The 22604-nt window shown below is 37.5% G+C and overlaps 1 protein-coding gene across 1 annotated transcript; it reads left to right on the plus strand.

Moving 5' to 3' along the window:
* Positions 1-1950: 1950 nt before the first annotated feature.
* Positions 1951-21416, plus strand: LOC149211619 (aconitate hydratase, cytoplasmic). Its single transcript, XM_089391551.1, has 20 exons — positions 1951-2437; positions 6232-6336; positions 7616-7776; positions 7935-8027; positions 9194-9379; positions 9618-9779; positions 12071-12215; positions 12361-12503; positions 12593-12649; positions 12749-12828; positions 12994-13069; positions 13997-14182; positions 18960-19027; positions 19111-19229; positions 19395-19516; positions 19627-19725; positions 19839-20318; positions 20405-20503; positions 20650-20892; positions 21054-21416. The coding sequence occupies exons 1-20, from the start codon at positions 2113-2115 to the stop codon at positions 21126-21128; spliced, it is 3024 nt and encodes a 1007-aa protein (XP_089247677.1). The 5' UTR covers positions 1951-2112; the 3' UTR covers positions 21129-21416.
* Positions 21417-22604: the final 1188 nt, after the last annotated feature.

Below are 22604 nucleotides of genomic sequence, written 5' to 3' on the forward strand. Positions count from 1 at the left end.
AAAAGTGAATGAATAACAATGTTACTATTAAGAAGTAACTTTCTTTGCGCTGAGAAGCGCTCTCCAGTCCAGGATGGTAGAGATGTTGTAATGTAATGTTTAACATTTTGACTAAGTCAAATTACATAAAAAAAAGATTAAATAAAATAAAAAGATTAATTTAATGTACCCATTTTAACTTGGTCAAATAAAATGAAAAGGTAACAATAAAAATAAAAATAAAAATAAAAATAACAATATAAAAATCACCCTATAAAAATAAAAATGGCCAATGGTATTGAGAATCCATGGTATTCATGTGGAATATAACCTATTTAAAGGAGGGAAATTAAACAAGCTTAGATCCATCTTAACTCTGGATCTACCAAGAGCCAAGAGGGATCAAATATCTTGATATGCAAACCTCTTTTAGAGTGAATAGAGAGTTGATTCCTCTCGGCGCTTGGTAGCTCTGGAGTTAAGATGGATCTTGGTTGGTTACATCTTAAGTTTACAAGTAACTCTTGATTGCGCCAAGAGGGGATCTAGGTTGGTTACATCTTAAGTTTACAAGTAACGCTTGATTGTGCCAAGAGGTGCTCTCTAGCTTAGTATGGTAGAGATGTCGTAACATAATGTAAACATTTTAACTAAGTCAAAATAAAAATAAAACTTAAAACAACAAAATACAAAATAAAATAAAAATAAAAATAAAAATAAAAATGACTTGTGGTATTGGGAACTCATGGCATCGACCCATAGTATTCATGTGGTATATAGGTGGGGAAATTAAACCAACCTAGATCCATCTTAACTGTGGATATATCAAGCACCGACAACGATAAAGTCTCTTGACATGCAAACCTCTCTTAGTGTGAAAATATATTCGATCCTTCTCGGCGCTTACCGGAGTTAAGATGAATCTAGACTAATAATACCTAAAACAGATCTCCTTAATACAAGAGAAAACACAAAACCATGATCCATCCAATAATAACAACAATAATAATTCAATAACCAAGTTTTTTACCATTACAAGAAACAAATGGACCCATAACAACAATAATATAACAATAAAATTATAACAAACAAAGACCCAAGGTAACAATTAATCTAGTAAGACCTTCTTTACTGCTACAAAACTTTTAAAGTTTCTCATACTTCCACCATGATCCGAGTCATATACATAGTGAAAAATTACCGAAAAATTCGGGATTGATTAAAACTTTGATTTCCTATGTTATCAAATCTTGGTAATAAGAAAGAAGTAGGTTACAAGATTAGATAACCATAGGTTAAAATGTTTGAGTCAATAATTCAACGTTATAATAATATAACTTATATAAAATAAATCTACCCTTTCAATATTTAAAAATACTATAATTATCATTAACTTATAAAAATGAATTGAAGACTCTTAAATACCTTTCTTAGAATACAAAATAATTTAATCGCATTCGAAAAAATGCATGTGTGGAAAACAAATAAATAAAAAAAATTCACAACCCATTTAATCCACAACAAAACAAAATTGCCTTCCTTAAATATTTCACCCATCACCCATCTCACCAACAAACGATGACCTTTTTGCGACATTCCAAGCATCTCTCGAAGTTAAAAGAAATACTTCATTTCCAGTAACTTAGCTAAAATAAAAGTCTCATTGCCACTCACGCAGTTAAAATAAAAAAAACTCGTGTCAGTCCGAGGAGGGTGCCCACCACGTGGATAACACCATCCACCATCCAGAAAGTCGACAACAGACCCGCCAATTTAGCGCGCAGATACCAACTTTTCCCTGCCCATCAAAGTTGGAGGAGACCCGCCAAAAATAGCCACACGCCGACCCCACCTCCAAGAAATTTACCTTATTTCGTTTTGTAATCGAAATCTCCTATTGACCAACGACTTTATTTAAACGATAAAACCTTCGTCATCGCTGCAGTTGAACACGGCAGGCAAGCTCTGTTAGGTTTTTTTTATTCAATTATTTTAGTGGTGTCTTTAGCAGGCGTAGGGCGGGGCGGTTTTAAATAGGTAGACGCCTTCTCATCATCAATTTGTCCCCAAGCCTGGGCGATTAGTGGGGTTTTCCGTGTGGTTGTTGTGTGTCGTGCTTATCCATGAGCCAATATGCATATAATCGGCGCCACCGCTCTCCTTAGAGCGACTCGAACCTCGTTCCACCCCTCCATAGCTCGAGCTGTTTCGACATCCAATTTTTCATCGGCATCTTCCCCGTTTTCTCCTCGATCTCAGTCAGTTGCAGCCCTCAGAGGGTTTCCAACCGGTTCTCAGGCCGTAAAATCTTTAAATACCTCGTCTTTCGCAGGCGATCAGTCGCGGTTCCGGAGCTTGCTAGGGTTTCATCACTGGAATTTAAATCACGGGCTCAGAGCGCACGCGAGATCATCCGCTGCCGTTCTCAGCCCTGTCGAACGGAAAATGTCCACCATGGGTAAGTAAACGACTCTTCTCATCCCTCTGCTTTGAATAAAATTGCAGAGCCTTAAAAAATCTACCCAGGGCGACGCTTTTTGGCCTTTTCATTTGTTTGTTTACCGGATCGGCAATATTCTTCTTGATATGAATGTTCTGCGTCTAATTTTTGTATCTTCAATCATTTTCACCCATTTGTTTCCGTGAATATCTGCGATTACTGTGAAAGAATCTTAACGCACGTCGATCGTGTTAAATTTCAATTCGCCATTCCACCTATGTTTTGAAGTAATTGCTGTAATCTAAATCTGGTATTTTAACTTTTTTTTTTTCTAAAATATGAACGATCGACACTTAACTAGTGATATCTCTGTCCTTTTTCTGCCTGCTTGGTGGAATATGCGCGTAGTATGAACAGCCTTATTTCAAATTGCAATTGCGTCTCTTTTATTTTGATATTTTGACGTAAATATCGAGATCTAAATCTGCTTGTAAAGTAAATATTGTGATCTATTCCTCTTTTCTTCCTTGAAATGAACATCATTTATAGTAATTAGATAGCTGAAGCTATTATAGAATTTTTTAATCAGTATTTCTCATATGCCTTATGGCATATAGCTAGCTGTTAAATTAAGGCATACTTGCAATACTTCTTATTTGGCACTTCAATCTGCTGGTGATACCAATATGTAAAACATGTTTGATGTCATGCCTTGGTTGAGGGTGCCACCATCATACTGTTGTAGCACATCAAATAAGCCTTTTGCATGTGGGAAACAATTCTGAGTTGAAGAGACTGTAACATAGAAACTTTAGAGGTGTTGTTGACTGCTACAACTCTGAAGTTCTACCCAAAAATAGCGCTTCTTGAGGAATTTTCCTATGAGAGAGTTCTTGGACCATATACATCTGAATCTTATGTGTCTGCCTCATAACCACCAGAAAAGAAAGAAGTATAGCTTATGCTTCGGTATGTAATCCAGATTGTGGGTGCTCATCAAACAACACTGGGATTTCATGGCATCCTTTGTGTAGATCACAAATCCATTAGCACATGTCAAGCATCCCAGATAACAATGAACACCTTGGCAATCAGACCTCAATTAGGCTTTTGAGAGAAAGTGCTTCTACAACTATTAAGTGGCATCATATTCTTCCACACAGTACACCAGTTGGCCTCCAAAATACTTGAACCCACATTAAAGAACTCTTCTCATTTTTCTTGCAAGCTGGAAGGGGTCTTATTGTTGGGTTTTGGACCTGAACTACATACTTCTAGATGTTTTTTGATGATGGCCATGCTGCAAATAAGCTGACTCTGCTATAAATGTGCCTTTTCCAGCTGAACTGTATTTGAAAGGGTGATTGCGCGACCTCATTAATACCTCAAATAGGCACAGATTACCTTATTTGTTACGCCAAAATCCTTCATAATGTGGTTGGCATACATTTCTCTTCAGAACATACAGGACAACCAATGATTTGGCCTCTAATAAGATCAAGGAATAGACTCTCCTTTAAGATATTACAGAATATACTTGTAAGATATATATATGTTGTATTAAGATATACCAACAAACCCATGTAACATCACCATAATCATACATGTCCTATTTTGTGAGGCCCTATAATAGTGAAGATATCATAGGAGTCTTTGCATCAAGGACTTCTCCAGTAGCATTGACCAACAGAGAATTAAAACACAATGCTTGACTTAGCAAATTTCTCAGTCCACTGTATCCTTTCATCTATAATTTGCAACTGAAAAAGATCTATAGATCTTGAAAGTTAACTGTGCCCTCTCAAGGTTGATCCAAGGCTTGTCATGAGATCTTTCAGACCAATTGACATAAGCACTTTAACATTGCCCAAAATGATTGGGAGAAATTAGAACTGCACGTTTGGGTGCTGGTAGTGCTGCCGATACAATTTGTGAAAAGAATGCTTGTGTGTGTGTTGGGAAAACATATTGGAGATAAATGTACTGCAGTAGAGAAAAACAGGCCCTCAATCAATCAAAAGCTCCATGGGTGACTACCAACTGAAGCAATTTCTACCAAGATTCCTACATTTGTAAAGCTAAAATCCTCATATCACCATGCAAGTCCCTGTATTGTGCGATACAAATCACATGTACAATCCTCATGCAACATGAGGGGTAACAGAAGGCATGGTGTGTGACTGACCTGCATTATGCAAAACTGTTTTCTCCTTAGCTGATGCAGAACCAGCCAAAGCAGCAGCAGGTTTCTTCTCTATAGAAGCTGCTGCTCTAAGAGCATAATCATCTGTCTTCTCCTCACCTGATCCAGAACCAGCAACACTAGAAACTCTTACTTTATTAGAGAAGCTTCTTCAAGTTCATAATCATCTTCATCCTTGATAGTTACTCACAGTGCCTTACTGGAGGTTCTCAAATCAACTTTTATACAAGTCCTGGCTGATGGTCTAGGGCAATAGACTGAATACATGGGTATCATTGGGAAATCTACATGTGGAGACTTAATACATGGGTATCTTTGGGCAATTCCACAAGTACATAGGTATCTTTGGGAAATCTACCCAGAGAGGATATCCATAATACAAATGACATTGCATGATCTCCTAAAAAGTAAGGTTCCCAACACTGGTATACTGCCATATTGTTCATGCAGGACCAGTGTCTAGGAGATACAATTTTGTGGACAGATGAGGCAAACTCAAAAATAAGGAAAATAAATCCTTTAGACAGTTTTCTGGATGTTTTCATCTTCGAGCAGCATTCCTTCCAATTCTCAGAAACCTACTGTCTGAATATTGCTTGAGGTGGGACCCTTCCAATAAAATATGCAATGAAAAGAATGATTTCTGATCACTGTGCTTCAGGTGAAATCATTCCAGCCATATATGTAATTAAATTAATGGTTTCTGATATCATGCATTACTTGCACAATAGCAGAGATATAAAACACGATTAATCTTAGTGCAAGTAATTAATCTTCTTGGCAGTGCCATCTTGATGGGCTAATTCTACTTCTAGGATAACAATCACATGCAGTATGATTATCCATCATACTGGATGCTTAAAGAGCTCTATGAGTTCTAAGGGCCTGGGTTTTGAGATGGTATATTTTTCAAGGCAAGTGAAGAGTTGATACAGATTATACATAGAATAACAGGTTGACCTAATACATCCTACAAGGATCCAAAAATCCTTCCAGCCATTAATTGTCATCTCTTGTTATTTCCTCATCACGAGTCTTAATTTTGCATTATCACCCTTGTTTCATTGTTCTACGTTCTTTGTTTATGAATCGAAGTAATTGATATTCTAGTAATAAATAAATATGATCTGTTAACTATAGAATCTTTACACAGATAGCATCTTGTATCATTCCTTGACATAGATGTTTGGTTAATGATGATAAAGATATTTTTTTAGTATGTTAACTTCCCAAAAAATAGATCCTTAATATATAGATGAAAATGTGATAGTAGACTTGCAAATAGAAACTTAGAATTTCCTCTATTTCTGTGTGTCTTAAAATGACTTTAAGCACCTAGTATTCTAGTAAATTAAATTGATGTATTGGTTGCACTTGTTCATAAAATTATTTCATAACCAACATTCTACTACTAAATGGGTTGCTTAAAGTTATTAATAAATCACATCATTAAGGGAAAAAGTTGAAATGCAATACCGAATAATGACAATACATTAACAGGAGATGCTTGCTGGTAATTGCTTTCATCAAGAGCTAATACTTGATGGCATTTGATAGCGATCTATCACTACATCTTATTCTTATGATGCTATTTGATATGTTGGTGCAGTGACTGAGAATGCTTTCAAGCATATTTTGACTAGCCTTCCTAAACCTGGTGGAGGAGAGTTTGGAAAGTATTACAACCTTACAGCTCTCAATGATCCAAGGACAGGTACCTTCATTTGTTTTATCTAATAGTTCTTGGAGCAACTATCTTGTGTAGCACCAAAATGTTACTTTTATCTCTAGAAACCACAAATTTAACATCTGTTTTGTCAATAGATACTGTAATTTCTGCCTCAGATTGCATTTGCGAGATTCAATAAGCAGTGTTTTAATTTTTAAAACTTTAGCATGGGGAATACAAAGCTCTACTTAATAGTAGTCACCAATGATCCAAGTGCCTTGTCTTGTGGTCTTTATCTCTGATTGAATGCCTTAAGTAGCTTCAAGTGTAGATAATTCATTTAGTAGTGTTTTTATTCCTGTGTTGTCTGTATAGCCCTAGTTAATTTCAGTTGTGCATGAGTGTATGAAGAATCTTATTCATGAGTTGCTTAAAGGGAGGGTTATAAAAGGTGTTAAGTAGCTTCAAGTGTAGATAACTAATTTAGTAGCCATTTTATTCCTGTGTTGTGTGTATATCCGTAGTTGATTTTAGTTGAGTGCATGGTTGTATGAAGAATCTTATTCATGAGTTGCTTAAAGGGAGGGCTATAAAAGGTTAGGTTGTCATCTTAATTTAGTGTGTTTTGTTTAGTAAAATGTGTTGTCCTTGACAAGAATGAGAAAAATATTTATTCTGCCTAAAACTATAACAATTAATCCCGTCTCTTCTCAGAGTTTATTCAGTATCAGAACCCATGTATAAAATCAAGACAAAGGTACATATACAAAACACTAAGTGAGTTTGTCCATGACTGGAAAAGTGGACAACTCAAGAGCCTGTCGAGAGAGAGTGAGAGAGATAGATATGATGATGAAGTTAATGGTGTCAAGGCCTCCTGAGTCCGATGGCTGAGGGTGAGGAGGGTGAGCTGGGAACTGGCTCACTGTTGGAGTGCTCTGGAATCATTGGGGTGTCTGTTAGTGTATATAGCCATTGCTTCTGGAGGTTGAGCTAGCTTGTTGTCTCCAGTGTCCACTTTCTTCCTCTTTGGAACCGTAATTTATAATAATTGTACATATTCTTGCACAGCTGGTGAGGTTAAGCAAAATATCTTGTTATCTAATGACTCACTTGGCATATTACTGAGACTTATCTGGCATACTCTTCTTGAATCCATCCACAACTTCTTTGTTTTTATCGCTGGACTATGTTGTTGAAATTAAAATTACACAGGTTCACATAGTTAACTTTGTTGAAATAAAAAAAATTATATACTTGGTGTTTTTGGTTAGTTTTCAAGTAGGGGATGGCTGATGTTTGGATTTCTCTATCCTTTTTGCAGATAGACTGCCTTATTCTGTCAGAATTCTTCTCGAGTCAGCAATTCGCAACTGTGATAATTTTCAAGTCACGAAGAATGACGTGGAGAAGATTCTTGATTGGGAGAATACTTCCCCAAAGCAAGTTGAAATTCCTTTTAAACCTGCTCGTGTTATTCTCCAGGTGAGTTTACTGGCATGGCTGCCTCATACATTGTCTTTACTGTTGGTTATTGGACAGAATGCACTGCAGTTTTCCTTGTTCTGGTCATTTTTATCTGAGTATCTTTAACATTTTGGAGGGTTTAATACTTAATTTGACATTTATTTTTACCTTTTCAGGATTTCACTGGTGTGCCAGCAGTTGTTGATCTTGCTAGCATGCGTGATGGTATAAAATATCTCGGTGGTGATCCTAATAAGATCAATCCTTTGGTAGGTTATTTGTTAAGCAAATTCTATCTCTGTTAACTGAGGCTTCTGTGAGGAGAGTTAATTAGAGATTCTGCTTCTGGATCCATCACATTATGATTTAATTCTGTCAACGTTTTGAACCACATGTCAACGTTTTGAACCAACTAATGTGGTTCGAAACGTTGACAGGATTAAAACCTAATGTGATGGATCCTGAAGCAGAATCTGTAATTTCTCTCTAATATTTTCAGCATCATTACTTACTCAGTGCCACCAATGCAGAGATGAAATTCTTTACAGTTTGTTGCTGCTGCAGTTAAGCTTAATATTATATTTTAAGACAATTGTTTCTTTCCATAGGAAAGGGTGTAGATGTTCTGTCCTGTCTCTTTTACATTTGTTGACTTGAAGATATTCTTCTTAGCTATTTTAAGATTTAAATATTATATTACAGATCACTGGTGAGAAACAATTTCTGTATAATCCATTAAATGTGTTGTTTTCCCAGTTACTGAAGATTGTTGATTTCTGAGGTGCATGATTATCATTATGCCTATGTTTGCTAACACGTTCTTTTCACCTACCTAAGGATTCTGGTATTGAATGAATGAAGAATTTTAATGATGTCCAAGAGACCAAAATGGTCTAAGGGACCTAGATATCCAACCCATACAACCTCATACAATTAAGTTTATCTCCATAACAGCCCTTTTGGCATGAATCATGATCAAAAAGTTTGACATCTTGTGAAGTTTTCCTTCCCAAACAGCTCACACAGACTGTCCACTTTCATGTCGCTTTCGGACTGACTACAAATGGCCTTATAGGCAGGACACTCCATGATGAAGTGCCATTTGGTTTCAACCACTCCTTTCTCAAAAAAGACACAAGTTCTTTATTCCTACTTTTCTTTGGGAGCTACCCATCTAACTGTTTTGCATCTAAGATGATTGGATCTGGTCCTTAGCTGTGGCACTCTAGTTTTGCTAGTATTTACTTGCACCCCCACCTCTTGACAGAATAGCTCTAATGCCTTCAAATGCTCTCTCAAACCATGAGCATATTTTGCAATTAGAATAAGATCGTCTGCATTTAGAATAAGAATAATATTAAACTGTAAATATCATTTATTGTTTCTGTATTTCTGATATTTTCTGTTTTAAGCAATATTACTCTTTTGTCTACAGGTACCCGTGGACCTTGTTGTTGATCATTCAGTTCAAGTAGATGTAGCTAGATCTGAAAATGCATTGCTTGCAAACATGGAGTTTGAATTTAATCGCAACACAGAAAGGTTTGCTTTCCTCAAGTGGGGCTCAACTGCTTTTGAGAACATGCTCGTTGTTCCTCCGGGTTCTGGTATTGTACACCAGGTAAAATATTTAGCTTATGCACATTCTGAAGGTCGTATAGTTTTGATTGGTCTGTGCCAGCATCTGCAGTTGAAATTTGGAAGTGTCAGTGTTTACCAACTGGAATATTTAATTAATGCTTTCTGAACTATTTTTCCCCAAATTTTTAGTTTTGGTTTTAAATAGGTTTAAATGAGTGATGCTATATCATGAGACCTCTGAGAATATGAATAGCTAAACAACATTGTTGGCCCTGCAGGTGAATTTGGAATATCTGGGAAGGGTGGTATTTAATTCCAATGGTCTACTTTATCCAGATAGTGTTGTTGGAACTGATTCCCACACAACTATGATAGATGGATTAGGTGTTGCTGGCTGGGGAGTTGGAGGAATTGAAGCAGAAGCTGCTATGCTTGGCCAGGTAATCTGGTTTGAAAATATAGACGTTGCTTTTTCCCCAGGAGAAAAGTCATTGTGAAAAGATATTCTATACATGCATGATGCATTCCCAACCATTGAAAATAGTTTCCAAAAAGGTATATTGATAGGACGATCAAAAAATCCTGAGGGGACTACCCCGAGAAGGGAGAATTTAACCAAAGGCTCAAATACAACTCTTCTACGAATAACAGCTCAACATCAGTTAAGGCTCTCAAAAATAAAATCTCAGAGTACTGTATTCAGTGTTGAAAGCATCATCTAAAAACCATAATGCCCAAATGGGCCACCATTATACATCATGATAGGGTAAACAACAGTAAATATGAGGTGAGCCACAGCCTACACCATCATAAGTCGTCATCATCATCTAAAATGTTGAAGTGAGCAGCGACCTGCACATTGGCATCATTAAATCAAGAGTAACAAGGTGCTCTACAGCCCAGTATGATGGAGATGTTGTTACATATGTGGGTAACATTTACATGTCGACTTAAAAAAATATAAATTCTAACAAATATTAATAAATTATGTTCTTTTTTCCAGGTTACACTGCCTAAGGAAAACCCTGGAGTACTTTCCCTCATTATTTTGAGGATGTTACCCAAGATAAACCATAGAAACTTTAAGGAACAAGGCTGGTTAATAACAGTTGTTGAAGCCATTTTTGACAATATACTCATAAAGAGCTCAACATGTCATCTGTGAGAATTGAACCTGGGTGGGGATGATAACAATCATTCCTCCTCTCAACCACCTGAGCTAGACCCAAATGACTAATAATATTATATGTTACATACATGCACACCCCTAATATAAGAACTGCCATATAGGAGATAAAAATGAAAGATCAAATTTTACTAAAATAGAAATACCATGAATATGATTCTTACATAGAAATATTGTCATCCTCTATTCCTCTTAGCCATCTTAAATGATCAAAGTAATTTACACCTAACAAGATTTGATACCTCTCAGAACTTGATATTTCTGGACTTAAGATGGATCGATGCTGGTATATAGGAACAGCTTCCTCAAAAAAATAGAAAATAATACTGTTTGATAACAGTTATCAAACAGTATTATCAAATAAACATCTGGAAAGATACTGAGTGTGCCCATCGCTCTTGATTTGAGCACAGTCCATGAAATAGCATCCAGAGATAGGCCAGCTTTGATAGAGGGAGTCTGCATCTTTGTTATTTTCTCTGTACGAATATGAGAATGAAATGGGCCTCAAGAACAGATTCAGCATCCTACTTCCCCTTTTAGTCATTTGATTCTTCATAGAATCACAATAAATATGAATATGTGAAACTCCTTTTTCAAGCAGCAAGCATTACTAATAACGTTAAAGCTTTCCTATCAAAGAAAGCTCATGCACTGTATTTGTCAATAAGATTAGGGGCAATTTGTCTACACAGTTGAATTAGGCTGAGACTTGAGCTTTGAAAGACAACTTTGCGCTGCCCACACCTGCCAGGTCCATGCTTATTTCTTTAGCTTAGATATAGTCATCCAATTGAGATACAACATCCCCGTCCAGTCCCAGTAAACCTTGACTCTTCCATCCCGGGCAACAAATTGTAGTCCTACATGCCTTTCTCGTGGAGTGAATTAGTAATATTTCTGGACAGACAAAGCATTCCCACACCAACGGATGTTGTCTTTTGTATGATGTTATCCGTAAAATGGGTTGCTGATTTTCAAAATTAAATGCTCCATGAACAAATGTAGTCATGATTCATGAAAAACGTTTTAACCCACAGGAGTTCTGTATCATTCACAGTGTTGTTTATAATTTGAGTGAATGTTCCATGAATAAATGTAGTTATGAAAAATGTTTTAACCCACAGAAGTTCTTATCACAGTGTTGTATATAAGTGAATGAGGGAATGCTTTTCTGACAGTGCATTGAAAGTCTCTTAATATAGGGTATAAAGTGGACAGCATCCATTTTTTTTCAGAGGAAATCTTGCCAAAAACCCGTCATATTGCAGAATTAGGGCTTATACAGTAACTTATTATACTTTATACCGTGGACAGGAGCCATGCCATTTAGATGACGCATAAGTCTTACCAATTGGAAGTAACCAGTAATTCAATTTAAAACTGCACAATTAATGATATATTTCAGTTGTTGAATATTTACTAAGTTAAGGTGTACTCGAGTGTGTTTTTGTTGTTTAGGTATAGATCCAAGACTCATTTAAATGTTTTCTGGAGTCAGTATGTTGTGGAAGTACTTATGAACATTTTGTTATGCATCTGCAGCCAATGAGTATGGTTCTTCCTGGTGTTGTTGGTTTCAAATTAACTGGCACTTTGAACAATGGAGTGACAGCTACGGACTTGGTTCTAACGGTGACTCAAATTTTACGAAAGCATGGGGTGGTTGGTAAATTTGTTGAGTTCTATGGTAGGTTTCACTTGGTGCATCTGCACTTTTTATAGTGTTTTCATGGTTGCAAGTTTTTAAAGCTCTAGGGTTAGTGCTTTGTATTACTTTACAGAACTGGAAGATCTTTCTTTTGAGGCTTATTGTTATCATGGTACCAATTTAGGTGATGGCATGGGTGAATTATCACTTGCCGATCGAGCAACTATTGCAAACATGTCTCCAGAGTATGGGGCAACCATGGGATTTTTCCCTGTAGATCATGTTACTCTGCAGTATTTGAGGTTAACAGGTCGCAGTGATGAGACTGTGAGGATTTCTATCTCTCTGATTGCACTGTAAGTTAATTGCATTTGGCATTCTTCTCTGCTGCTAATAAATTCTGGGGCCATTTACAGGTGAAGATGATTGAGGCCTACCTCCGTGCCAACAAAATGTTTGTGGACTATAATGAGGTGGCATGCATTGTAGTTTTTAAATTTTTTGATGGGAATTGTGTTTTTTAATGGGGATTGTATTTGTTGATTTTGTCTCATTAAATGCTTGAATTACAGCCACAAATAGAGAGGTCTTATTCGTCCTACTTGGAATTGGATCTTTCATCTGTTGAACCTTGTATATCAGGACCAAAACGGTAAATGCTTTTCTAGACTTTTAGCTGCTGTTTTAGGTATTTGATTTTTTCAAAAACCAGTGCAGTCTTGTCTTTATTTTGAAATAATGACAGATCTCAAATTAGTTTACTGTGTTATAAAAGGCTGATATGGAATATTGTGTTTTATCCCTCTGGTTGTTTTAGACCTCATGATCGGGTTACTCTCAAGGAAATGAAATCTGATTGGCATGCTTGCCTAGACAACAAGGTTGGGTTTAAGGTGAGGTTAATATGTTGGCTTTCATTTTTTACAAGAATTAAAATGATTTATATGTACAGATGAGCATAGTTATTTCATCATTTAGTAAACTCAATTGCCTCAGGCATAGGATTCTTGCTGTTTCATAGCATTGAATGAATTTCATAATTGAATTGAATAAACTAATAACCAGTTATGCAATTGTTTCTTCATCGATCAAGAATTTCAATTTTGTAAAAGAATCAAGAAAGGGATTTGATGTTTTGAAATGTTCAACTTTGGACACTGATTTGAACAACTCACTGAATAGTCAACAATTTAGATAAGGAATATCTAAATTGCCAAATTAAAACTTCTCTTCTATTGAATTAAATCAGTAAAGAAAAAGTTCATTTTATGCAAACCAAATAGTCCAAGATATTTGGAATAGAGTAAAAAAATCCATTTTAGGAATAAAAAATATATTATATCAATGTATGAATGAAGAATATGGCTGGTTACAAATGAGGGTCCTGCTTATATACTAGGCAAGGTGCCCCTTAACGAATAGTCATGTCCTTTGGGACATGTCCCTTCAATAACTAATTATCAATCAATTAATCAATAATGATTGTTATTATTTCTATTATTTTTATATATTATATTCATAACAAAATCTCATTTCTCTTATACAAGGTGCATTTTGATAAGAATAAAGTTTATGGTCATCCAATTGAAAGGGGCTTATCTTTGGACACAAGTGGATTCATCAGTCGCATTTGTATTGTGTTATAAATACTTAATAGTTGTGATGATTCAGTGAATCCTTTTTTAAACCTATCAAAATATTTTTGATACTTATGTTTTAGAGAGTGTTTTATTGGTCAGGTTATTTTTTTGCAATGTAAAGTTTAGTATGTGATAGTATTGTTAATGTTGCTTTAACAAACTATTTATTGTCATCCACAGGGTTTTGCCATTCCGAAAGAGAAACAAGAAAAAGTTGTGAAGTTTACATACAATGGTGCACCTGCTGAACTAAGACATGGTGATGTTGTTATAGCGGCTATCACCAGTTGCACGAACACATCAAATCCTAATGTCATGCTTGGGGCTGGCCTTGTTGCAAAGAAAGCTTGTGAATTAGGTCTGGAGGTATGTGTTTTCTGTTTGTGGTGATGTTGAAGTACCTTCGAATGGATTCTGTTTATATTGTTTCTACTTGAAATATGGCACCTGTGAGACTTTTGTTGGCGCTCTGGTCAGGAGGGCCAACAAAATAAAAATAAAAATTCAAAACCGCAGCAACTCAAAAATATTGCAGAAATGAACACAGTAATAAACTGCTTCCATTAAATCCCCTGGTCACTGCATGTGAATCTAAACTGGAAATATAAAGAGAAAAATGAAACATATAGCAAAAATAACCACAGAACGCTGGAATTATAAACTAAATAGCTGCACAAAGTTAAAAGTGAACCATATCTGAACCACAAAAATACTGCTGCAGCTATACCGATGAAAGGAATCTGGATTCACTTTAGCGTACACAAGAATTTACGTCAAAATATGCAGCCCTCCCTGCCATGGCGGCAGGGAGGTTGCACTGCCCTTCCAAAGTTCCTCCCACACCCAAGAACCCTATGCACAATTCTAGCAAAAGGCCCACATTCATACTCTCGTTCAACTCCTCAAAAATCCCTAACCCTAGAAGCACGAGAGGTAAAATTTTATTATTTTAACAAAACTATCTCTAACTGTCTTTCCCTCCTTATGACCAATGTTGCACGAAGCAGGGACGCGGAAGCGTCATTTCCCAAAAATCTAGGAAGCATCTACGAAATATATATTATTTTAATATTTTTTTGCATTTATATTAAAAAACATCCAAAATACCAAATTAATTGTAGAAAATATGGAAGCATGCATATTTGTACATAAATCAAGATAGATATGGCATCCATTGTACATTTATGATTAATTATTCAAGCATCAACCATCTAGAAGTTAGATTCTTCTCCTCTTGTCTAGCCTTTTCCTTTACCTCGATTGTCTAGGGATATTAGTCAACATTGCCCAATTTTAATCAAATTACCTAATCCAAGCCTTAAAATATGGTAGAAAAAGCTTATCATGCTTGATCCATGATTCTGACTTGATTGAAAAGTAATTTTTTGCCAAGGGCATGACAAAGGAGTTCAACAATTAACACCGCCAACACTAGGGTACATATAGGGCTTGGTGTTCTTGATTAAATGCTAATCACACACCCTCATACATGATATAATCTAATGAAATGCCCCAATCCCATCGATCCTGAATTCCTGAAAAGTGTCAAGTCTGCTGAATTTTGAATAGGATATCAAATTCTATTTTCTCCATACGAAGTCCAATGAGGCTGGAACCACTCTCCAACATCCTGAGTCATTTCATGGTAATGTTAAAAATTTACGTAAAAGTGACATTCTCCTTTATTTTTCGACATTCTCTTTTATTTTTCATTTTCATAAGGTTAGCATTACCATGAGGGAACATCTAGGGAGCATCAAGGGAACACCTTGGGAGCTTCTGAGAAGCCCCAACCCAACTTAATTGAAAGAAAATAAATAAATAAATTTAGAACCATGTGGAACCACTCGTCTCCCGTCGGATCTGCTTGGGATTTGTACGAATCATTGCCTAATCCGCAGCCGATCCAGGGAGAACCATTGTTTAATCTGCGGTTTGGAAATCCGGAACTGTGGATCGGGTCAATACAGTTCCGAATTTCTAGGAATCGTCTTTGTTGGCTTGATCTGCGGTTCCGAAATTCCAAACTGTGGATCCGATGGCAGATCATCCATGGATCTGTACAAGACGCGATTCTTGGTTTGGATCCTTGGAGGGGTGTTTCGTGTAACACTGCTTATGACATGCACATTTCACAACATTTCAATTACATTTCCTTTCATTTGCATTTTACTCTTCATTTTGCATATTTCATTTACATTTACATGAAATTTTCCTAATTAACCTGGGCTCCGACAGGCCCCTGACACAAAATCCTGGCTCGTCTACAAGCCAGCTGCAGGCGGACACCCATGCTTGCTTATGCTGCTGCTGCGCGGTCCAAATCCTCCTCTGAATGCTGAACTGCATAGCTGCTCCCCTACTCTATTATTCTATTATGCGCATCCTCCTGGTACACATCTTCCTCCTATGGTGTCCCAGCCTCCTGCTCTCAAGACCCCCATTCTTTCTCCTTCTCTACTCTACTATCTACTGCAGCCTGCAATTAGCTCCCTGTTGGTCTCCCTCCTTCATCTATCCCTGTCTGTCTTCTTATCCCTGTCCGCTGCATCTGCACAGATACTCTGTCCTTTCACTTGCCAGAGCCGTTGGATTTCTCTGCTTCTGTTGGGTTAGGGTCTTCAGCTGTCAATCTTTGTGTCTCTCCTGTACCTTCTGCTTGTCTGGGACATTAGAAAAAGGCTGTGTGGCAGCTGGTTTGATCAGGACCAGCTAATGGCACCTGTGGTAGTCTTAATAAAGATCGCCTATATCCTTTGCCTAGATTTCCTTTCTGCACTACTCGGGCATTTGAGAGCCAACAAACAGAAAAACAAAATGACAAATACCACAAAATAAAATGGCCCGCAACAAAAGTTTAAAATTTCTGTGTCCTATGCAGTTGTGATTGTGGCTCCCCCTGCACAATTTGGTTCTTACCTTCAATATTTTCTTCTCTGCGGCACTCTAGCTATGCTGCTATCTTGATGGAAGTGCCAATGTTGTATTCCATGGCAACCTTGGCGAGAAAAAGGTTATCGGTCCTTGAATCCTTCAGACTGAAGAATAGCATAGTCTCCACTGTTTCCTGCAGCACAGCCGGTGCCAGCATCGTTTCCTCTTGAAATTAATCTATCAGTATTTGTGTCCTTTATGATGCAAGAATTGTTATGTGCTTTCCTTTCCACATGTATTACTCATCAAACCTTTGGCATTTTTCATGGTTTTCAATTGATTCACCTAACAATGCCAGGTATTGTCCGCTGTATCTCCACACTGGAAGCAGTAGAAGAACCAGCTGTCGGCCCACCCTTGGATACCCCGGGCTTCGCAGCACAACATACTCTACAGAACAATGTGGCCGTGAGAACAGTGAGCTGTAGTGGTCCCTCCCTCAGAACACCAGAACCAAGAGAGAGCATGGCCGTGTCAACACCGCACAAGCTCAAAACACTGAAAAGCTTCCTGATTGTGCAATGGAGGAACTGCGCAGCCGCCTTGTCACTGCATTGTCTCCTGTCCATGCACCTGCGCAGCTAGTCAAGCTTTCCTTCCATGTGCAGCCAACTACTTCTCTGTCACCCCTTCATTCACCTCTGCGGCACTGCCTTGTCGCATTCTCTTCACAGTGAAATCATTCCTCCACAGTGCAGTGTCTTGGCTGCAGCGCAATCCTGTGTGAGGTCAACTCGTTGTCTCTGACCTTTGGAAGGTGCTGTGGAGAGACCAAAAGTTCCTTTTCTGCAGCCGTGCCCAACTGGTGGCTTTGATTGTCTAAGCGATCAACATTATGATACCAAGTCCCATTAATAAACACTTCATTGCAGTTTGGCACAGATCCACCTCGAACATTCCAGATTTTGGAGTTCCAATTCATTCCAAGAACTGACAACTTCCAATGCTGCAACTTCTAGTACGACTGTCCATATGTGTGTGTAATACTACCTCGGGTCCATGCAATAAATACTTCGACACTACCAGTTTGCCATTGCCTTGCAGAATGGAAATATTCAAGGGTTGCACTGAATTAAAAAATATGGAAACCCTGGACATGTTCTCCCTCGAGCCTTAATAGGTTGTAGTGATATTAGTCATAAGAACGGCTGGTTTCCAAAGAACAACATCAATCACCAGACCACCGGGGACAAACTGTTGTTAAGAATCCTCTGTTGATCACTCAGAATCAAAAGTTTTCCAGCCAAGATGTTTATTCTTCTGTATTCTTTCTGAAGTTGCAGGCTGGACAGGCCCACAACCCCCTTCCAACCACAGAGTCGTTTACTTGGGCTCTCCACCGCTGCTGCCACCCAGCTGGAGAGGGAAACCAAGCTTTTCCGGCTCTGTACTGTGGCAGGGTACTATTCTACCACTAGACTTGGGTTCAATTCCTGGATGGTGCACTTTGTTGGTGCTATGGCCAGGAGGGCCAACAAAATAAAAATAAAAATAAAAATTAAAAACTGCAGCAAATCAAATATATTGCAGACATGAAAGCAGTTTATGGACAACACATTAACAACAAATTACACACACTGCTGCAAATAAACTGCTGGCATTAAAGCCTCTTGTCACTGCCTCTGAATCTAAACTGGAAATAAAAAGAAAGAAAAATGAAACATATAGTGAAAATAACCACAGAACGCTGGAATTATAAACTAAATAGCTGCACAGAATAAAAGTGAACCATATCTGAAGCACAAAAACACTGCTGCAGCAATACCAAACAATGGAATCCGGATTCACATTAGCGTAGACAAGAATTGAGATCAAAATATGCTGCGCTGCCCTTCCAAAGCTCCTCCCACACCCAAGAACCATATGCAGAAGTCAATCAAAAGACCCACACTCGTACTCTCATTCAGCTCCTCTAAAATCCCTAACCCTAGAAGCATGAGAGGGAATATTCTATTTTTTTTAACAAAAATATCCGTCTTTCCCTCCTTATGACATGCACATTTCACAACATTTCAATTACATTTCCTGTCATTTGCATTTTACTCTTCATCTTGCATATTTCATTTACATTTACATGAAAACTTCCTAATTAACCCAAATTTGAACCTGGGCTCCAAGAACTTTAATTTATAGTTTAGTCAGAAGTTGGTGAGGAAATTTGGTGAATATTCCTACTTTTTTGAAATTTCAATTTGCCACCGTTTTTCAGGTCAAGCCATGGATTAAGACCAGTCTTGCCCCAGGATCTGGAGTTGTTACTAAGTACTTGAAGCGGAGGTATTTTCATGTTCTAAATGACAAATGCATGATGGAAATGGCATATTTAGGTTATGTAACATCATTAATCTGGGTGTTTGCAGTGGCCTGGATAAGTACTTAGATCAACAAGGCTTTCAACTTGTTGGGTATGGATGTACTACATGTATTGGAAACTCGGGAGATCTTCATGAATCAGTGAGCTCTGCTATTGCTGAAAATGGTAATTTCCCTGTGGTGTTGGGAGTTATTTTATTATGTTTCAAAAAGAAAGCCAAAGAGATACCTTAATGTGCTAAGCAAAGCAAAAGGGACAGGCTGACAGCCTACCATTCTAATAAAGTTTACTGTCATAGTTGGTTTCTCACTATTGATCGTTTTCTTTCAGATTTAGTTGCGTCAGCTGTGCTGTCTGGCAACAGAAATTTTGAAGGGCGTGTTCATCCTCTGACGCGGGCAAACTACCTTGCTTCTCCTCCGCTTGTAGTTGCATATGCTCTTGCTGGCACTGTAAGTTTTGACCACTCATCCCTTTCTGGTTTATGGAACAACGTTTTATGTTTAAACATTGGAAACTTGGTCCTTGGATGTGAATTCCCACGTCATTGTTAATGCTATAGGTTGACATTGATTTCGAGACGGAGCCTATTGGTACTGGAAAGGATGGGAAGAAAGTTTACTTCAGAGATATCTGGCCTTCAACCGAAGAAATAGCAGAGGTTAGGATGAGTTGGTTTTTGAATGTATTGTTTTAATGAACTGGTCATCTATCAGAGACATGAGTTGTTTTTTGTAGTGCTGAAATCCTGAAGCCATTACTTGTGCTATACAGGTTGTACAATCTGCTGTCCTACCAGACATGTTTAAGCAAACATATGAAGCAATAACAAAGGGCAATCCTATGTGGAACCAGCTTCCTGTTCCAACTGGCACTTTGTATACGTGGGATCCAAAATCCACATACATACATGATCCTCCATATTTTAAAGAGATGACAATGACTCCTCCTGGTCCACATGGCGTGAAAGATGCATACTGTTTGCTTAACTTGGGGGACAGCATAACAACAGATCACATTTCTCCTGCAGGCAACATCCAGAAAGATAGTCCAGCAGCAAAGTATCTTATGGAACGTGGAGTTGATAGAAAAGACTTCAATTCCTATGGAAGTCGTCGAGGAAATGATGAAATCATGGCTAGAGGAACATTTGCAAATATCCGCTTGGTGAATAAGCTCTTGAATGGTGAAGTTGGGCCAAAAACCATACATATCCCCACTGGAGAGAAGTTATCTGTGTATGATGCAGCTATGGTACGTTTGTGATTTGAGTCCATTTTCAGCAGCACAATCTTTTTGGTCGTTTTACCTGATTTTTCACCATACATACACTTTCACAGAGGTACAAAAGTGCAGGGCATGATACAATTGTTCTTGCTGGATCTGAATATGGTAGTGGAAGTTCTCGGGATTGGGCTGCAAAGGGTCCAATGTTGCAGGTCTGTGTCTTTGATTTGATTTCTGTGCAAGCTTAATTTATGGTAGTTCAATATTGATATTCTACTTTTATCTAGGAAATATGAACAGTGATGGAGGAAATACAAACATGACCCGTTCTCTTCTATTGTTTATTGTTTTCAACCAGGGTGTGAAAGCTGTTATTTCAAAAAGTTTTGAGCGTATTCATCGCAGCAATTTGGCTGGCATGGGTATTATTCCATTGTGTTTCAAATCTGGTGAGGATGCTGAGTCGCTTGGCCTGACAGGGCATGAGAGATACACAATAGATATTCCTAATGATATCTCTCAACTGAAGCCGGGTCAAGACATTACTGTTACAACAGACACTGGAAAATCATTCACTTGTGTTGCAAGGTTTGATACACAGGTAATATACTGTGTATGATATCGTGATGATTTTAAACTTGTCTCTTGTTTCTACTTCAAAGAGCAGTGTCTTTGCAGTGCCTTGTAAGACTGATATTTTGTTTTTGTGATTTGGTGTTAGATTTAAGAATGTAATTCATGTTTGGCTTTTTTGCCGTACAGGTTGAATTGGAATACTTCAACCATGCAGGCATTCTTCCTTACGTTATGAGGCAGCTGGTTGGCAATCAAAAGTAGAGTAGCTGTGTCATTGAATTATGCAGGAATCCTGTTGGATAGAATGATTTTTTTATCCACAGTTTTATAAATAATTTTGACTTGAAATAATGTGCATTGGTTTATGCACAGTGGGTACACCCCGAGGGGACATTTTTGATGAGGCTATGCCGCCATTAGAATTCATGTCAGTATTTGCAGTTTACAATATTCCTCTTATTTTGTAAGAGGATAATGTGATAAAGCCTGTTATGCACTGTTCCAGTTGATATTTATTCAATTCTCTAAATGGCAGGAGATTTTGGATTCCTTATAAGCGCTATTCTGATTGATTGTTTATTTTGTTGCCTTTGGAGATGCTAACTAGATAGACGACACTTACCTAAAGAAGTCTCTTAAATAGGCTTGTTGATTGTAGGAAAGATCGAATGTGAGTTGATTTTGTTCTAGAAAAAGGTAATGGGAGATTCCCGAAATACCTAAATGTTGTTGTTCCACCATTTTATTAATTCTAACCAGTGGATAGAGCCATAATATCCCCAAATGCAGACCAATGAGGGACAAATGTCAGAAAAGTTTCCAATATTTTTGTAGCAATAATCTCTTCTATGAACAAAATCGTATCCTCTCTACATTTAATATTTTTAACAATTAAAAGATGATACATTTTACAGGTCTTACAATAGCATTTCTTTAAAGTTTGGAAAGATGATCCTGCCTACGTTTAATAAATAAATACGTAAATATAAGAATAATTTACATAACCCAATGAATTTTTAGACAAAACAGAAGCAAAAGGAAAAGGATGAATAAATCCTCGGTTCTACCTTTTTTCCTCCCTTTTTCTTCTATTTTGACTTCAATTTGTGCCACTGAAGAATCACAAAGATGTTCTGTAATACAGAAGCCGAATTTTCACAATTCATTAAAGGTACACGTGCCTTATCAGAATTAAAGTTATCGGATTTGTGAGATCTTGTCACTCGCGATGTAGCATCCTTAACTACTACCATCTATGATGGAGAAATATCTATATTATGAGCATCCTGCTCCTAACCATATTCATCAATTGGCAATAGTTATTTAGGGAATTGACAAATTTTTGTTTAGGTCGGGCCTTTTCTTTAGTGGAACGACGAGCTTGTGCATGGGTTATGGATCCTGTAAATGTCCTATTTGTTGTCAGATTCAGTGTCGGAACATTTTGTTCTCGTAATCCAAGAGAGAGCATCTAAAATTGGAAAGGCACTTTTTGGATGTATATCAACACACATGAATAAGTCTAAACTGTCACAGTGCTTTTGTTATGATACGGTACAGACACTAGGCAGGGGATGGTATAGTACAGTGTAGGGGATGGTGATGATGGTTAGAATTGGTTTCGGCCTGAAAATGCGGTATTCCTCGTCTCCAAGAGATTAACACGTATTGGTTTTGATCTTTGTATTAGAATGTATTTTTGTTGGAAGCATTGTTTGATTTACTAATCATTCACAA

The sequence above is a fragment of the Pinus tabuliformis genome, chromosome 1_1, assembly GCF_031772625.1.
Source record: "Pinus tabuliformis cultivar Carrire ecotype Pingquan chromosome 1_1, CPIR1, whole genome shotgun sequence".
In the NCBI taxonomy this organism is placed as follows: Eukaryota; Viridiplantae; Streptophyta; class Pinopsida; order Pinales; family Pinaceae; genus Pinus; species Pinus tabuliformis.